Genomic DNA, 20,015 nt, shown 5'->3' on the forward strand with positions numbered 1-20,015 from the left:
AAACACTGCCACAAACAAGTACAGACCAATCACACCAGTTGCGCTCAAAAGCCTTTTTTGGCTTCAGCTCAGAAACCAGAACACAGCTGAAAACACTTGAACTGCCACCAGGCGAGATGACCTCTGTGGGGGCTGTTCCCATCACCGTCCCTGGGGCAGGGAGCAGCCCCTACCAGCCCTGGATTGTCACCCAAAGTGTGAAGGCAGAGATGAGGACACTCGCTGGTGGAGCTGCCTCCCCCTGAACAATGCTCGAGTGCAGGCTTGCCTCAGAGTGACATTTAAACAAATAACATTTGCTCCCAAATTAGCCAGAGAAGAATAAACATTTTAAGATCTCTTGGCTGTGCTAAGAGAGAATAAGAGGCGTTGCTTTACATCTGAAGAATTAAATTGTCTTAATTACATCCTCGTGTAAAATAAAGCATTACATACAGAAGAAAAATATTTTTAAGTAGATGGAAAAATCCACTGGGTTAAAGGAATACTACTGTCAAGTTTAATGTGTCCCTGTATTTGTGTGGTGCAAAAACAAGCCTTAATAAAACTGAAGAGTCTAATAGAAACATTTCCATGAATTTAAAAATAACAGCAATGGAAAAAGTCTCATAAAACAAGTAAACCTCTCCCTTCAGTATTTGCAGCTCAAGTATTACAGCATTAATTTTGGGCTTGGGAACGTGAAAGCAGCTATAAATTATGAATTAGGTGCTTTGTCAGGATACCTGACTGGTTAGGAAGGCTTCTTTGGCATGAGACTTCGTACCTGTTCCAAGCTTTTTTCTTTAAAATGCTGTAAATATAGTTATGTATAATCTGACATTGGCCTTATAAAAGAAAAACGTAAAATCCAAAGTTCATGCGGAGAAGTAAGTAGCAGGACCCTGTGAGTGTGCCACCCATCCTACTGATTCACTGCAGGACTGGCTGCATTCAGGCTGGGCTAACTGGGGATGGATCCCCATGCCACCAGTCTGTGTTCAGACTTGGCCCATGCCGGCTCAGAACAAGACAAGGTCCTTCCATTGATGTCAGTCGCACACGTCAGCTGCATTCCTGCTGTAAGCCATGCTTTCTGTACTTCGTCCCTCTCCACATCTCCCTCCAAGTTGCTGCCAAGGACGCCGCTCTGCCCCTCTTCCATGTCACACTGGTGCTCATCTCGTGGCAGAACAGGTTCAGAGTCCTCGCACTCCTTTCTTTGCACCGTGTCTATGTGAATTTGCCAAATGTCTTTGCATACCTCTAGGAGTTTTTCAACAAAAAGTTATGCTGGCATGAAAGCATCACAAACTAGTAAAATAAGTAACACGGCCTAAATCGATTTAAACTGTTTATTTCGGACTTGTTGATAGACTTAGACTCTGTAAATAGCTGTGACAGGATATGATTAATTATATGATTAATTAAGATCCAAATGAGGTATAACAGGATCATGATTTACTGAAGGTGAAAACTGTATGCAGAAGACTACTACCAGATCACTTCAGGACCTGCAGGAATTGCCAGGACATGTTTTCTCTCTTCATGCTTCTGAAAAGCAAGGCAGACAATGTCTCCTGAAAATGTCTTTGTTCTTCCTAATTTCCCATCTTTGGGAAATGGCTTCAAAAATCAGAGTAGAGGAAGAATTAAAAAAGAAAAAAAGGCAATAAAGCTCATTCTTTCTCTAGTAAAGATTTCTGACAAGCCTGTTAAGCTGTTAAATTATATGGAGCAGATCCTGTAGGATGGGAAGTTATTTGGCAATGACTCTGTATAGATGAAATGGTCTACCAGAACTTGCTCATAAATAGACCTGGAAACCCTGCACTCAAACATTGTTCCTCATTTACAGTACAGTAAAGTGCCTATAAAGAATTAACATGTATTTAGCCTTTTGCCATCAGGTCTCTAAGAGCAGCTGGTTGCTTCTGTTGCCTTTGCACACATGCTATAGTACAAAGACTCAGCAGACATCCGTTTGTCTTCCAGTTTTCTAGCTGAGACAAAGATGGGAAACTTAGAAGTCATCTCATTTCTCAGGCACCTTCCCTGCCTATCCTCTGGTCACTTTCCTGCTGCATATCTTCCCACAGAACTCCCCACCCACACTTACACCGTGTCTGCCTCCTTGGAGAAACCTACACCTATTAAACTATAATGGGAAAAGACCTCACGAGCACACCAGGTTCCTGTTACTCCCTCTTAGGGCCAGTTTAAAAGGTAGAGTAAGGTGGCAGCCATCTACCCGAGCAAGAAATGATACGTGCTAAGACTCTGACCCATGTGAAACGGGTCACCTGTAGTAACTGCTGTATTATCATTTTATTAGTAACAGTGATTATTCTCATTTCTTACTGGGATATCGGGGAATTAGCATGGAACAGCAGTAAAAAAGGTTCTTAGTCCATACTGCAGAAAACAGGTTAAATCAAGTGTTGCCTCCACAGTGAAATGGGAAACCTTGCTGAACTGACTGCAGGGCCTCCTGTGTGCAAGGACTTTAAGTGTCACCCTATATCCCCACTGGAATAGTACAAGAGCAAAGAAAGAGGAAAGAGTGATCCATTTTCTAAAGCCTGCTAAAAAGAAACCTGGCATGAAAAGAATTACAAGTCACAAGGTGCCACAGAAAACTGAAACATAGAAACTTAACAAAATCACAGTTCTCAACCCCGGTTTTGCCAGTTTGATGCACCAGATCTTCGACTCGTCTCAGCGATGTACTTAATTTAGCAAAGTACTTGAAAGCTCCCAATGAATGGCAAGGCTTTACTCAAGCATGTACTGCATCACAGAAGGATCCACGTCTTCTGCCATCAGACTGGCTTGCAGACTTTGGATTGTTGCATTTTTCCCAAAGCGCTGTCTCCACAGCACAAATGCAGCTACTATCTGTGACTGAACGTTGTGAGGGTGATTGACTTTACATCGATAGATGTCAGTATGGGACAAACCCAAGCACAGAACAATATGCTCCCATTCGGGTCCCAGTCTCTTCGCAAGCTTGTTCATCTGTTGATCTGTTGGTGAACTCTTCAAAATACATGGGGCAATTTCGGTTGCATCTGTAAAAAAAAGAAAGAAAATGCAAATACACGTCACTAGGCAATGCTGCAAATATTAATGCAGAACCTTGACAAGGAGACAATAAGCAAAGCTGAGGTGAAATAATTTATTAATTAGAGAAACAGCAAGGACACTCAACTGGAAAAATGAATTACATAATCAAATACAAGATTAATTAGAGGAAAACTAATGCTCAATGGACCTTATTAGAGAGCCTGGAGCTTCTGAATGCCAATAATCCAGATATCAGAATTCTACTCTGAAGCCAGAACTTTCAAAAGTAATTATAGATTTTGGGAGAGTGAACAAGAAAGGTTTTAAAGGAACATGATTCCAGCAGTCAGCACATTCTAAAAATCAGCCTTGCTGTACAAGTATGACAACGACACATATAGGACCAATCATAACTTATCACTTCGGTCCTGTCTCTATGTTGATACACATCAGAAATAACTGATTCCTTAGTTACCAGAAAGTCTTCAGTCTCCTAGGATGCTGCTTATTCTTTGTTTGCTGTCATATATAGCAAAATCATCTTTGGATGGCCAGCTTTGGGGGCTTTTCTTTTATTTGAATAAACCCTAACATTGCTAGGATTAATTACTTCTGAGGAGAGAAATAGGCTCTTCTAGAATACAATTTGTATATTTGAGAAGATGTTTAAAACAGACTAGATGAATTACTCCTCTAAAAACACACATTTCTCTCCGCTGACTATAATAGGAGCACTGAGTATAAGCTCACATGTTGACGTCGATGCTGTAAACGCCCAGTGCTGGTGAAACAGTTCTCTGCCTGTAAATTCAAACCACAGATCAGTTGCTTTGAAAAGGTGTATCCAGAAAAGCAGCATATCTGCAAAACATATTCACTGATACCTTTTGAGATCACAAGCTGTAATGAAGGGTCAATGCAAGCTGCAATTGCTACTCTACTCTTGTCACTGAAGATACTGCGTCAAAACAGAGCAAAAATAACCTCAGGAAAATGCTAATTATAGCCTGCCAATCTGAAACAGCAGCCTCCCTCCAGAAGAGCTGCTTTGCAAAATCTAATTTATAGCTCCAATACCCTGCTCACAGTCTCTGCCACAGCAGAACAGCAACACTAGAAAGCACTACTCCACTGTCTGAAAACAAAAATTGTTTTTGCATAGAATACCCAGAGCCTGTGACCATTCGTACCGTTGAAGGCCAATCACACATGAGTGTTGTATGGAGCTGTTTTGAGTAAAGGCAAAATTGCTTTCTGGAGAGCACCTAGGTGTCACGGTTTTGGCTGGAATAGAGATTTTTTTTTTCCTAGATGTTCACATGATGCTGTGTTTGGGATTTTTGATGAAAATAGTGTTGATGTTGGATGTTTCCACTGCTGTGGAGCAGTGCATGCACAGAGCTAAGGACTTTTCAGCTCCTCGTGCTGCCCTGGCAGCAAGGGGTGGGAAGAGACAGAACCAGGACAGCTGACCCAGACTGATGAAAGGGATGTCCCATACCATACAGCATCATGGACAGCAATAAAAGCCAGGGCAATGAAGGAGGAAAGGGTGGATTTTCAGAGTGATGGCGCTTGTCTTCCCAAGAAACTATTATGCATGATGAATCCTGCTTTCCTGGAAGTGGTTGAACACTGCCTGGTGATGGGAAGCAAGGAATGAGTTACTCGCTTTGCTTCACTTACGTACACGGCTTTTGTTTTACCTAGAAAACTGTCTTTATCTCAGGTCCACGGGTTTCTGCACTTTTCCCTTTCCAATTCTCCCCCCCATTCCACCTGGGGAGTGTGAGTGAGTGGCTGGGTGGTGCTGAGCTGCCTGCAGGGTTAAACCGCAGCACTAGGGCCTCTCATCTCCTGGCTGCCAAAGGAACTGGCACAGTGGCTGGTTTTTGGGTAGGACACAGGTCACACAGCTTTCTTGCACAGGTCCCAGCTACAGTAGCAAAGGCTGAATGTCCAGACCACCTTTCAGCTTCAGCGGCTTCTGAGACAGAAGGGTTTGTGTCAGGTCAGTGGCTCCAGTCCTCATCACAGAGCTCAAGAACACCCAAGGCAGAGCTCACCTCCTCCCAAGAACACATCTGCAAAGACAAAGGCTCTGTGGCATGCAGGCTGTACATTTTGTTGTCGATGTCAGCAGTGGCAAAGGAGCCTCCGCGGCCTGTCACCCCAGCACAACTCTCCCGAAGAAGGAAGAGCAGCACCACCGTTACACACAATGCCAGTTCCATGGGCACATCGAGGCCACTGAGCGCCTGTCATGAACACAAAAGCGAACGCACGTATTTGGTAATAAGTAGGATTTACAATAAAGACAGCTACCCTGCACTGCAGCAAACAGTACTTCTTGCTATTGAACCCACGTACTGTCTCAGATACTAAGCAAGAACTCTGTGCCCAGGAGGAGGACCTGCCAGCCCAAGATCTTTGCTCTCACATTGAGATTTTTACATCTCCTGTTCACTAGCAGAATGATTTTATTGTACTGAAATGTGATCAAGCAGGGAGGCCTAACAACAATATATGTCAGCTTGTCCATCCAGCCTTTGATATCAGGCAGATTTTTTTACTACAACAAGTATCTTGCCTTCAGCCTGTTATCAGCCCTTTAATAAGAATAAGAATAAAACCCATCCAGGAAATCTTTTCATCTTGGGCTAGCATCTGATTCCAATATGGATGCAGGAAATTCTGGGACAGGAGCCAAATGTTAAATTTAATACAAAGGCCTGTTACTTTAGTCCCGTTTTATTTTTTGTGATAGCTCTTTTTCAGCTCACTTCTCACTGAGAAAAAACCAAGACAAGTATTACATGACAGGCAACATTATTTAGAGGTATACAGAAATATTTAGTGAGATCATTTAGTTATGACAAATGTAAAATAATATAAAGGTTTGGATATGATCTACGATTAATAACACTCTTAATTTAATAAACACAAGGGCATTTCAGGTAAAAGGGAAATGCTTTTTCTGTCCGCAGCAACCAAGCTGCTTTGAACACATTGCAAAAACATTAAAGACAGCTTGTTTTGGTTATTTTTACTGCAGACCCCCGCTTACAATCTGCACTGGTCAGAACAGGCTGAGCGAGGTAGCAAGATTACAGTATAAATTCCAATTATGCAGATGCTCTGACTGCATTTGAAATATACATTCAGGAAACTAAGACCTAAATTTGCAAAGATATGAAGCTTTTCTAGCTTTAGGTGGATCCAATATGAAGATGTCTGTGTTTAAGATAGATACAGGCTTGTGAAATTCATTCTGCATCGTTGGAAATGGGGAGAAGTGGGACTTGTGGAGGGTGACCTGACTTGCACCCAAGGTGCCACTGGGCTGCTTGCTCATTATTTTGCTGTAGTGGTGCGAGCTGTATTTCACAGGAGGACCTGCAAGGTGCTGATGGGTATTACAGAAAAGACCATTTGCGGTGTTTCTACCTCCAGAGAGCAGGCTAAGTGAAAGACCACAACAGCTGTGGACATAGTCTGTTCTGTGAAGTGTCATGGCTGCATGCTGTGGAGATTAAGAGTCCAACTTTCACTGCTCACACCGAAACCACCAAGCCCCTGAGAAATGGCAAGCTGACAGCTCTATGCTGGGGAGCACGTTGACTTGGGGCAGGGCTGCTCTAATGCCAGATTGCTGGAGCAGCACTGGGACCACAAAAATTCCTTTTCTCAGGGCTGAAAGCAGGGAGGATGCTCTCCACCCTGGATTTGGAGTTGGAACTGACCCAGAGAAAGAACTATGGCTCCTCCTGTTCAAAGCTGCAGCACGAAGGGAAGGGCTTCTCCCCTTCTCCACCTGCTCCTTGCCACCGGCTCTAGCTGGTCAAGGAAGATCATTTACCCTCAACCTTAATCCTAGCCATCCCAGCTGAAAACAAAAAGAAAACATTGACAACTACCAGCCTGCGTGCTTCTGGGCCGTGGCTCAAAGTGGGAGACATAGCCACGCTAGTGAGTATGGACAGGAAACAGATCTGGATATAAATAGAAATTATCACAGACAGGGACCAAACAAAACAGAGCAACCCAGATACCAAAAATATGTTTGGGGCAAAAGCATCCGGGTCCCACTTTGGCATTCAGTTTTCTTTGAGACATTCCCAGTTTCAAGCACAAAACTCCAGGATGCTGTAGCAATCAGGGAGATGGAAAAAGAAACTCACCCCAGCTCAGCCCCCCTTGGTAGAAGTGAGAGGATATAACACAAAGTCCAGCGAAGTGAGCTTTGAATAAGGGAGCAAACAAGCTTGGTTCCAGCATGGGACACAGCAGTAATAAGCACTGAGGTGTTTTTGGGTGATCTGCAAAGTGCCCAGCTGATTCCTCAGAACCTAAAGTGCTTTTCTCTGAACGACTCTTTTCTGTGTAAATATGACTTCTCTGTGTGTGACCAAAAGCATCTGTTAAGAGTTTCAAAGATCCTTCTCCCTCATGCAGTCAATTCATTTTACTGGTTTTTGCTATCTGTTGTGTAAGAAGTACTTTGATGGAAATGATGTGCCCGAATCCAAAATGCTGAAAAAGTCCCAATCAGCTGCCACCTAATCCTGGAGGACAACTCCATAGGCAGTTAAGGACAGAGTTAGGGATAACTGGGCCCACCTGTTATCTATAACTGCTGGTTAAAGCTGCCCCTTGGGAAAGGATGTTCTGGGAACTGGTCTCTGCTTCCAGCACTGCCTCTGTGTTTTATCTGTTAAAATGGCCAAGTACACTCACTGGATAAGAAAGCAGAAGCAGTCCTGGAAGAGACTGGAATCCAGGTCTCTCTGAGCTGCACATCCCAGTGCTGAGCAGCATGATAAAGCTCTACTTTGTTCTCTTTCTCTTCATTAATAATTCTGGTAAAAAAACAGAAAATTTTCCCTGTGAAGGGTTAAGAACACTTCCCAGCCTCCAGAACAGAGGCTGGTGGAGAAGGAGAAAACTCCTGGGAAGAAAGGTATGCTTAGACACAATAAAATCAAATGCAAGATCCTTGGCTGAAAGTACTAGGCAAACACTCTTATTTTTGTATTATCACCTCACAAACAGGCAGGTGATTCTGGGCTTCAAATCTTGCACAGCTGGGAATGAGACTGCAGAAAGGAATAATTTCTTAGGCAGGCTTCTGGCCTCCACATCTCCTGTTGGTAGGCGCACAGTCCTTCAGTGATCTGAATCAACTGCCTAGCCCTTTTTATTCTCTTTACACGCTTACCAGATCCTACTCATAATATCTAAAGAGTTCAAAGCAAGCATTTCAGAGTCCTCTTTAATCGTCTTTTCTGGCATCTGGAGTACACTTCTTCCCCGAGAAGTGTTAAAGCTGGAGCAAGCAGTCCCACAAGCACAAGCCGAAAAAAAGCCTTGCTTCCCCAGGTGTGAGTCCCATAGCTGATTGACTCCTGCTTCAGCCAGTCCTCACAGGACCTCTCTGGAGGCTTACTGATGAAATCACCCTTCTCTACTGCTGCAAGTAGGCAGGTTTCTTGAAACTGGCCAACAGGTTCAGAAGGTACTAAGGGTAGACAAGTATACATATTAGCCCTCAGAAGAGAACAGCACAGCTTTGGTTAATAGGAAACTAAGTTACAGAAGATGGGCACTCCCAGTGACAAGGGCAGCACAGAACACCAAAGCTCATGTGCCAGCAGCCAGACGCATGTGGAGCACTTCAGCTAAGGGCTGGGCTGGATAGGGCCCCGGGCAGCCTGATTTGGTGACAGCCGTGCCCATGGAGCAATATGGAACTAACTAAGGTCCCTTCCAAATCAACCCATTCTGTGGTTCTATGATTCTATGAAAACATACATAAGAAAGAACCAGTGGCAGTCGCTGCTTCCCTCCAGCCCCCTCCAAACGCAGTGCACTTGTTCAACTAGTCAGAACAGCCGACCCAGGACTGAGCAGGTCTGGTCATGGTTGCCAGACTGTGTGCTGTGTATTTTGGCAGGTGCCTTATGTTCCAGGAATCATTTAATGACTAAGTGTCATAATAGCAAAAAAACCTGCGTGTAATCATGTCGATTTGCTTTAAAGCGTAATCCCCTTGGGCCGAGCACAACAGCAGAACTGGATCGTGAAGCAGAACAACACTTGGAGGATCAGGCTGGGACAAGCTTTCAAGAGCTTTGAGGAGGGGCTGCAGAACCTGAATGGAAGGTGAGAGTGTAAGGCTGCTGATAACAGAGGGATCTGAGATTTTGGAGAGCAGCAGCCCTCCATGAGCTATCAGAGACCTTGGGTGAAAGGGAAAGAGGAAATTATGAGTCCTGAGGGCTCCTAGCAAGCAACGTACTTCACAAAATCCAAGACCAGATGATGAAAGTGGTCATGGTGGGAAGGATGGAATAAAGAGGGTAACTGCTGGGTAACCACGGGGAGCGGGTTGGCTCAATTTGTAGAAAAGGGGATGGGAGGTGATAGTGGGCCTCCTTTTGTGGGGCTGCTCTTCTGCTTTCTTGTTCAGTTCTTCTCTTTCATCCCTGTCCTAACAGGCAGAATGGAAGGCATATGCCTGCCCTCTTCTTACAGCCATATCCTAATTCATGAGCATTAAGCCAGCCTCTGGCAATGAATGACGGGAGTGCTGAACGGAATGTACCATGCTAGATTTATTTGGTGGGCTTGCATGGAGAAAGAAGCACTTATGCTGTCCTGTGCGAATTAAAAATGTTGAGGAAGCACTATAAGATTAGTTCATTGCTGTGAACTGTAGAAGGCCTGATTCAAGACCCATTCAAACACAACAAAGCAGCTCAAAACACTGATGAGTAAAAAAAAAAAGTACAAGCAGACTATCCAGAAACCAACTCATACTGCATAATTTGGGTGCTGATTTTTTCTTTCTGCTGTTGCAAATTATACATCAAACTGATTCAAAGGCTGGGAAGGGAACACTAGTAAAATGCAGCGGCTTCAAATAATCATGTTCCGTGGAATATGGAAAAATATTTATCTTCTATATATCACCATATAGGTATTTTTTGTACAAATCTGTAAATATGGATCATGCAGTCCATCCAGAAGAGACTCTTCAAACCACTGTGGTCTGCTTCCTGATGTCGGTGAGTTTCAAAAACTGTTGGACCGGGGAATGAGAAAAATGGAACCATACGTTGCAGTACCTTAACATGGAAATCTGACCCCATTACAGAGATTTCTGTATATAAAATTAATAAACCCAGATTAAAATAATCTACAAAGGAAGACTAAAATAGAAGATCATCAGAGAAGATGTACTGAGAAGATGTACTTCTGCTTTTAGCACATGCCCAGCTGTTTGTCTGTCATGGTGGGAGAGTGTGGTCGTTGTTCCATCTGCCAATGCTTGCTGCCTCCTCTGTAGCTTTCTGCTCATTATTGTCATTATAGTCTCACCTACCTCTTTCAACCCATTTCACTGTATCAGGGGACATCATTTAATGATGACTGGCAAAAATGCGCTGATCTCCACTTGGAAACTCCCCCTTCTTCCATAGAGTTGTATCAACACAGGAAAACCCTGGTGATGACAACCCTGCAGCTTTGCAGGAAGAATAGGCCCAGTTACCTTCCTAAGAATGCCTGGATAAATCCAGAATAAATACTATCTTCTCTAATGTAATCAAAATGAAACCTTTTTCATTTAAATACTCTGACTAAACTACAGAATGGAGTCAGAACTATAAGCACATACAAGGGCAGAAAGCACTGACTATGCTACAGCAAAACAAATTTGACAGAGAATTTTATGTTCACCTGAGTATATGCTATAGGTAGGCTTCACAGATGCAGACTTTTAAAGTTTCTGCAAGAGGGTATTTTCTGATCTTATGAATACATGCAGTCATTAATATACAGAATGTGTATGATTAAAACCAACCTCAGCAATTAGAGATCGTAAAACAAGCTTACCCTTAAGTGTACTTCTATTACGGTAATTTACGTTTCCACTTCTCATAATTAAATTATCAGACATTAATCAAAATGAAAGTAAATACACGTTACAAAGATTGGCTGCGTTCCTCCACATCATGCTGGTTTTAAAACGCGCTGCATAACAGAAAGGTCTCTGCCACAGCAACTTTAAATAGTCTCCCTCAAGTAAGATCCTACCCACCCCTGGCACCAAATTCAACTCCTTCCCACTGAGATTATTATTATATTATTGTGCGTTTCTGCAGTAATATAAAGGTACATATATCTTCATTCACTGGTGACCTCTTCATCTGCAAGCTCTAAAGCTTTGTGCTTTGTGACATTAAATAAACTTGTGATATTAGAGTAGGAAAAAAAGGTGGCATAAAATTTTGTAAATCTACAGGCAATTCCAGAATGCAGATGTTTCTATTATGGCTCAGTACCAGCAGCTAATTCATGTTTTCTTTATCACTTACTAACGGATGCACAGTAGCTGTGGATGCGGTAGCAGACTAGTAAAACCTGAAACATAAACATTCATGACAAAAGGTTTCAATTGTTTTCTCACTATTCAGTTCCAGTAGCTGCATGGTTTCCAGGATTTATTATTTGTAATGTGTCTAACATGTTTGTACCTCCACGGATTTCTGCAGACTGTTAGCCTTCAGTATTAGTCCTGCTTAATCCACGTTAAACAGATTGACAGGGAAGTCCCTAAATAAATCCATGCTTTCACCCTCTTCAGGCTGCAGGAAGCAATCCCTGGGTTTGAGGAGCTGAAGCTAATCTGTTTTTCACTTTTCAATTGCTTTCTATCAGGAAGAGCATGGATGAAGTTTCAGCAGTTAATACCACCAATTTTGTTCTGTTTCATGTGAAAATTAAATAATTACAACCCTACCCAGTAATTCTCTGCTGTTGCACACTGAGAAATCACGTAATTGACTGTATAAATTAAATGACATATATCGATGCGTAAGAGGAAAAGAATTCCTGTGCAAAGAAAGCACAAACACAAAAGGTTGTAACGCCTGCTCCCTTTTCAAGCAGGATCACCTAAGCATTACAGACAGGACTGGACTGAATTATAGTGTGTTTTATGATTTTTTAGTTTTAGCATTATACCTTACTGCTCTACTACCTGAAGTGGAAATAACATTTGCTTGATATTTCCCATGGATTTACATTTATTTATTATATGCGTTTACATAGAACATTGTTGTACATAAATAAGCCACACACACAGTAGTGAAGCCACAGCATCCTTGCAGTGATACTTCAGCTAAAAATTAGGAAAAATATCTTCTCTGAAAGAGTGGTGCTGCAATGGCACAGGCTGCCCAGGGCAGGGCTGAGTCACCATGCCTGGAGGTGTTCAAGAACGGTGTGGATGGGGCACTGAGGGACGCGGTCAGTGGGCACGGTGGGGATGGGCTGATGGTTGGACGAGATGTTCATAAAAGTCTTTTCCAGCCTTAATGATTCAATGGCTCTTGATTCTATGATTCTATGACTCTATGAATTGCATTAACAAGTTCAACATGCAGCACTAAGGAAAGAACAAACAAACATCCCGTTAATGGGAAGATTCTGAGGAACACCTGAGCTTGGAAGAACTGCATAAATACAAATAGTCAGCATTCAGATCTTGGCCAAAGATTTTTCCAAATATGACTTGGAAAGTTTCATGGAAAGAACAGGTAAGGCCATGCTTTTGGAAGCCAAGTACAACTATGTGCTAGTACAAAGCTATCTGATAGCCTGCCAGAGCAGAGACAAGAGTCCCTGGTTTATATGCCATCAGTCACACCAAGAGTCAACTCTAGAAACAATGCTGAAAATCAAATTCTAAAGTATGTCTGCGAATTTCTGTTTAATTTTGAATGCTCGGCAGTTCTGAGTGAATTCAATGGACTTTGATAATACTCACAACACATTCAACCATTAATTATGGGTCTGAACCATGTAGAGCCATCATTTCTCTCAATCAAGTCTCTTCTGTGCACTATCACAAATAGTAATTAACAATCAGTGGCTGGTTGTACAAAGTCATGACGATCATAAGGGACATTTGTATCTGCAGCAGACTTCTCATGGTTCCATAGGAAACCAATGTTTATCCAGGTGGGCAGGGCAGCACTGACAGAAGAACTCACCACTCTAAGTGCAAAACAAAGACAGCTGGAGCAACTAATGATTATTTTGTCAGTTATATGACAAACTCACCATACAATTTTTGTCGAGGGATTGGCACATAACTTCTTTTGACAGAAACTACCTGAATGCTGACTTCAAATGTCTTTGAAGGAGCTGAGGCACGCATTAATTCTGTTGCTCCTCTGTGTGCAAGAGCCATAGGAGGACCCACGGGATGTTTATCTACCGATAACCACAATGAGTGAGTAAATTTTTTACCAGCAACTTTCCTTCACAGGAATATTTCTAAAGACTGAGGCATTTCAAAGATAAAAACACGCACTTGGACTTTGCTATAGATGTTTCTCTCATGCAACAACAAAGCTAGCGCTGCCAACACGCAGGACTGTTCTGTTATATAACACAACTAGTCACACATTTTTCCCTTACAGAACCTAAACAAAACAGGACAACAAGCCGTTATACTTAACCCTGATAAAACTGCTCATTCCACTTAGAGATTTCTCATCAAGCTGGCTATTCTTTTTGCCTTGGCTTGAGTAATCAGAAATATCAGAATCAAAGATCTGTGCAACAGATGGAACTCCGTTTAGAAGAATGCCTTTGGCTCATGAAGATCTTTGCCTGGCAGGTGTCAAACCAAAATTAATACTGCACATATTATGCTTTACTGAGTTTCAGATTTTAGCAAAGTGAGACTGCGTTCCTTCCTGACCACATATATTAATAGAACAAGCTGTGCAGAGCAAGCTAAAACAGTGCTATCATTATGCTGAATTCTCCACTGCTTGGCACTTCACTTAATCATTTACACCCATGCAAAGCAAGTAATCAGAACGCTACCAATGGGTCAGCTGAGTGTCCTTCTATAAACATTTTGCACAGGTGTGAAAGACTTCACCAACTGCCATAAGCAAGATGGACTTCAATCTTTCTGCTTCTTTTTTGCTCCTTTTCTTGCAACAGAACCTTTTTCCCTAAAGGCTTATGAGCTTTCGTAGAGTTTTTGACATTTTAAAATCCCCAGGAAAACCAGTTACTGGTATTAAAATGCACTGCTCAGCTGCGGCCGGGTGCTCCATAGGTACCGGTGTTCCCAAAATAATGGGGCTCAGCACCACAGCCTGCTCAGGTGCCAAGTCACATAAAGATCTGGGAGAAATGAATCTGGAATCTCGTGACTTATTTGACACAGCTGGACTGAAAGCAATTCCAGCTGACTGATAGGACAGTAATTTTAAAGGGTCACAGTCAGAGGACTTTCATTTATCTCTACGGCAAATGGGAGATCACATCTGCGGGTGTACACATTTGTGTGTGTATATATAGGTATACGAACATTTCCAACTTTTTATTAAAAAAAAAAAAAAGAAAAAAAAAGATGAAAGTCTGAGGTATCTGCAAGTCAAATTCATCCCTTTTTTGATTTAATTTCCGCAATTCACTTTAGAGAACTGGCAAGCCTCCCTTTGAGAAATAGAAGTAGGAGTGCAGGTATAGCCTGCTGCACAAACCACTCTGCACTACAAGTTCTTGCCTTTCTTTCCCCTCTGCCTCAGTGCTGATCTCACACCCGGCAGGATGTGCTTGCTGGCACACGCTGTACCTGCCCTGGGATGCAGCACTCCGACCAACTGCGCTCATCGAGGGTCCCAGGGCAGTACTGAAAGTAATGAGGTGACTCACAGCTGTAGCCATGCTCTTTCTCTCTTAGGAACAGTATTTTGCCAAAGCAACTGAAGCATATTCAAAATCAAACAGGCTATAAGCAAACACTCGTATTACTTAAGATATTTATATAAGATTTATGCCAGTATTAGTGGGATAATTCATATAGCAAACCTAAACATCCAAAAAAATCTTGTGTTTAAGCAATTAATTTTCATGTCTCGTGCATGCAGAGCAATGTTCTCCCTCACAGTTTCATAGTCTACTAGCTGTCAGATTTTGATTCAGAATCAAAATTTCAGTCATTTTGGCTGTTATGCATAGCAAATCAGAAATAAAAATGTCTTAACATCAGAAATGAAAAGGCTGGAAGATCAGACAGACCATAGAAGATTTATTTTACTTGGTTTGGGAATTTGACGCAGTTCTGCTAATCTTAGTGAGACTGAAACAAAACCAAAAGGCGAAACAAGAAACTAAACAACTCTGTTCTGTCACAGAGATGCAGAAATACAAACTATGCTTGGATCCCTGGGGGAGCCAAATCTGAAGCCATGCTAGGAACAAGCGAGAAGAGTTTCTTACTTGCTCAGCAGCTGAAAACAGCTGACATCACATCTACCTCCTAGAGGTAAAAATGGAAAAGCAATCTTAAAACATGGAAATAAAAATTTTTCTTAAGCAAACATCTCTCTAGTTAAACAAACTCATAAAGATATCAGGATTTTTTATAATGCTGTCAATTTTCATGCCAGAACAGTAAACCTGAACATTTTTCTCTTCCTCTCTTCTTCAGATCTGAGTGCTAGCTGTTGGTTGACTTTAATAAACAAAATGCATGATGCAGTGACCTTTCTAACTGACTGTGGAGTCAGACAAGGAGAAATAGTTTGAACCTCACACACTCCACACTCAGTTGTGTCTATGGGCTCCTCCCAGCTGCAGTGAGAACAACCAAACGTTTCTGAAATGCAAGGCTGACAAGTTCTGAGAAACTGTCTTCAGGTTTTGATTTGAGGAATATGACACACCACATCAACATACGCAAACTGAACTTTGCTGTGTAACAAACCACACCAACAGAGCCCTGCTACCTAACCTGACCTTCCATTTGCACTTTAGTGTGTATCAATATGTTAATAACAAGCACAGGGGGGTCATGTGCAAAGTTTACAGGTTCAAGTGCAGGAAACAGATGAAAATCTGGCTTTCATGCTTTGGTTTTCCTTCGTTTTGTAGATCACAGCTTTTTGAGGTGATTATAAAGCCTAGGAGTTCTGCCCTGAAGATGCAGGACTAAATTATTTAAACATCTCCATTCAGTTTTTCATGTTGAAAATGAGGCCTTCTTGTCCACTTGAAAGAGGTCAAGAAGAACATAAAAGTATTTCTGACTCAGGCTTTTCAAGACCTATTATTTAGTGGTATTTATACCGTATTTACATTGTTTGAGCACTTTAGGCATGTCATGAGAAGGTCTTGCTGTGCACATTTTACAGCCTAAAGATTTATGAAGGTACTCACTTCCAGAACTGTTGAGGGAGTTTGGATACTCAAGCTGAAAACTGCAAAGAGCCTGAGTGTTTTCAGGAAGTTCTGTACAGACGGATTGCGAAACCGCAGACAAGAGCTTCAGGATGAGCATGAGAAACCAAAGCCAGGTCCAAAGCATTTGACTCAACAGACCTCTCTCTTCTGTAAACCAAGCAGGGAAAGCACAAGCCATTTTTAATACCATTCTTTGTGTCATGCAATTGTTTCCACATGCAACTGGAGAAACTCAGTCAATAAACGATGCCTCCATCTGTATGTGCCACCCGAGCGTGCTGTCTGTAGGGAACAGAAGTGTCTTCGGAGCTATTGAACTGAATGCAGCAATCTCAAGCAATGTATCAAATTGTGTCAGATACACAACTGTAAAAAAAAATGTAGCCTTGTCACCCCACAAACTGCTATTCCAAAGACAGTTTCATTAAGAAACACAGCTTGAGAATATCTATCAGAAAAGATCAGAGCTACGTGCAGGGACAGCAGGAGGCAGCTGAAGCAATCTGCAGCACAGCCCTGGTGCGCATCCGTCTCTGACCCCAAGACAAAGTCTAATTAATGCATGAATATAACTATGAATCTAAAAGAGAAGACCTTGAAAAGACAAAACTCTGCCTGAGAGATGGTCAGAACTTCTCTGCTTTTATGCAAGAATCTACAGGTCTGTTTGTCCCAATCTGATACACTTGGTTAGACTGACAGCACAGTTTTGACTTTTATTTGAAGTTCACATTTTTTCTATGGGAATCACTAGATGTGACACGCTTGTCCTGTTGCACAGAAAAGCAAGTCTGTTTCTACTTTTTATTCCTCTGAAGCATTAATTGTGCAACATTTGATTTAGAAACATATTTGAAGATGTTTTAGATATTAGCTCATTTGTACACCATCCCAGGCTTTCCAGGAACTCTAAACCAACAGCCTTCTAGTCTTATATCTGAACTACTGTATTTTGTGGCTTCCACACTGTACTGTCTGGAAACTCCCAGTGAGACTGGCCTCATTGTCTTTAATGAAGGAAGGACAGACAGACAGTTGGCAATCCCAGCTCCTGAAAAAGGCTCTGCGTGTCTCCATTTATGTATGCAGAGACTGCCGTCAGAGAGTTCAAACAGCTCCAAAGAGCTGGGCCAAAACAGGCCAAACAGGAAAAGCATCCAAAGGGATCACAGATGAGGAGCAATCCTGCTCATCCATGCTGGATTTCCTGCTCGTGAAAGGTGCCTATATTTAGATGCTGATGGAGATCCGTTATGTCTCCGCAGTTTTAATCAGAGAGGTTAATTTACGAGGTGCTAGAAATGCAAACCAAAAATTGTCCCAAGCCATCGTAAGTACAGAACTGAAGTGCTGGAATGGTCACTCCCTGCTGCTCAGCCTTTGCTGCTCACTGGGGCTGAGTGGAGGTCGCTGATGTGGCTCCTCAGAGCACTGACACCCCAGTGGTTGGCCTACAGCAACTGTGGGCCTTTGGTGCCTTCTCTTTGTGAATGCAGGTGTCATCATGACTATTTCTCAAAGGAACTGATGCTTTCACAAGCAAGTATCTCAAGCCCATGGCTGATCTTCTGCCACAGCTGTCTGTCACATATCCCACACCAGCCAACATGCAGTCCTGTGTCCAGATGGGTGGAAGCAGCTGTGCCAAAGGTGTGTTGCAAGCTTTTCTGTAATAAAAATCCCCTCCTACTTCTAGAAAATGCATTTTTTTCCTCTTTTTTCTTCCTCCTTTAATGCTTTCTTTCCTCCTCCCACTTTTTCTAGTGGGAAGGAAAGTGACAGGGAGAATAATGATTTCCTCAGCTTCTGTTGGAAAAAAAAAAAAAAAAAAAAAAAAAAAAAAAAAAAAAAAAAAAAAAAAAAAAAATTTCCACCAAGACAGATTTTTGTTCCTGGTTTTTCTTTTCTTTCTTTCTTTTTTTTTTTTTTTTTGTCTCAGTGAAGTTCAGAATCCTGTTTTTATTAAAAATTTCCTACAGGAGTGTCCAGCTAATACAGGCAGTTGGGGTGGAAGGCAGCGCAGAGCCGGTAACTATTGACCTTGTTTTGTTTATCACAAAGCCCAGCTTTACGGGTAGCAAGAGGTCAGCTTGAATTTTTCTCTTCAACTGTGTCTTTAAGGAATGCTTGTTGGGGTTTTGGAGGAAGAAATGACACCCCACAGTCCAGCGTAGAAGCGCAGTGTGTGATGCTTTCCTTCTGCCAGTTGGCTCCACACACCCCAAAGTAATCCCCACTATTTCTGCATGGTAGGGGAGGGAGGGAGCACCCTGAGCTACGAGACAGCCTTCCCACGTATGGAACGACAGAGAGGGGTGACCAGTGAAGAGCAAGACAAACTCCCCAAGGTCACAGACTTCAACATGGCTTTGACATGCAGAGGCTCGAGGGAGTTTGGATGGTGAGGAATGTATGTATGTACACACTGCACGCTGTGTTTGTACTGAGGAGTCAACCTTGTTCAAGGCTTTGTCTTAGCAGATGGCAAGCGGGATGGCTGCTGGGTTAACATTTTTCTGCCAAACTAGCCCCAGGCTGTTTTCAAAAATAAAGAATGTTTCTCTCTTTACCAAAGCAAAAATAGCTGTCTCTCCAATTCTTTCCGTCAAACTATTATTTTACATGTTTCAGGAGTAAGTATCTAGCCAGACGACATAATTACCATTACACAATTTTTAATTAACTACCTGCAACAATCTTCCTGCTCCAACCATTGTTGTTTTGGTTTGTTTGAGGCCATACCATAAATCTGACTTCCCTACAGTTCAGAGCAGTGCCTACACCACCAGTTCAGACTGTGACCTGCCACTCTGGTCATTCCACATCAACACCCCGACATTATTACCACTAGCAAATACATAAGGCAGAACTGTACCAGAAAAGAGTGTCGGAACCATATATTAGTTTAGCTTATTCCTTCAGCAGCTTTTCTGTCTTTGGCCAGGAGCCTCCTTATAAGGCTTGGCTGTTAACCCACTGTGCACATTGCAGCAGTCCCCATGGCAGCAGCACCTTGGGGTTCCCTTCCTTCCTGCAGTGCAGCCAGACATCCCAACACCTCCAGGTGTGACCCAGTACCTCTCCACCCTGTGGGGCGTTGCTGCCTAATGCTTAACAGCTACCTACAAAACACAAACTAAGTGAAACTCCAGCGACCTTCGTTGGCACAAGTAAATTCCACACAAACCAACCGAAATAACAGCCCTTGGAAATATGACGAGTTCTGGGGACAAACAATTCTCACACTCTTTCCTCTACGACTGAATCTGCTTGCACCTGGAGGTATGAGAGCGGGAACCCCAACCACACACACACACACATGCAGCTTCTCAGCAGACCACCAGCAACTGCTGAGCCAGAAGATGCAGCTGGAGTCCAGCAACCCTCCACAAGCGATGGAGCACCAATGGGTCAGATTTTACGGTGTCAGCCCAAATTCAGTAACAACATCACAGACTGTATATCCATCAGCCAAGCCAGCTGTTCTCCCAAGTTCCAGCAAGTCTTTAGCTACACTGCATGGAATTGCTGCTCTCCACATGGAACGTGTCGTTAAGAGCAAAGTTTGCCACAGCAACTGCAACAGCACTGCACATTTTTGGTGTGATAAGCTACAGTTAAGAGTTGAAAAGTACTGCTCTGTGAGCTGAAAAGCAAATCAAACAACGAACAGTACAGTCGGAACTTCAGGCCAA

At 42.6% G+C, this 20,015-nt stretch overlaps 1 protein-coding gene across 2 annotated transcripts in view; it reads right to left on the reverse strand.

Moving 5' to 3' along the window:
• Nucleotides 1–1,320: 1,320 nt before the first annotated feature.
• CRADD (CASP2 and RIPK1 domain containing adaptor with death domain) overlaps nucleotides 1,321–20,015 on the reverse strand; it is a 74,394-nt gene continuing 55,699 nt past the window's right edge. For both annotated transcript variants that reach the window (XM_052667400.1, XM_052667401.1), the window contains exon 3: nucleotides 1,321–3,050. In XM_052667400.1, coding sequence (XP_052523360.1) covers nucleotides 2,755–3,050 — 296 coding nt within the window. In that variant the 3' untranslated portion in view covers nucleotides 1,321–2,754. The remainder of the gene's footprint in view (nucleotides 3,051–20,015) is intronic.

This window comes from Tympanuchus pallidicinctus, unplaced genomic scaffold, assembly GCF_026119805.1.
Source record: "Tympanuchus pallidicinctus isolate F22 unplaced genomic scaffold, pur_lepc_1.0 scaffold8, whole genome shotgun sequence".
NCBI classification, from domain to species: Eukaryota; Metazoa; Chordata; class Aves; order Galliformes; family Phasianidae; genus Tympanuchus; species Tympanuchus pallidicinctus.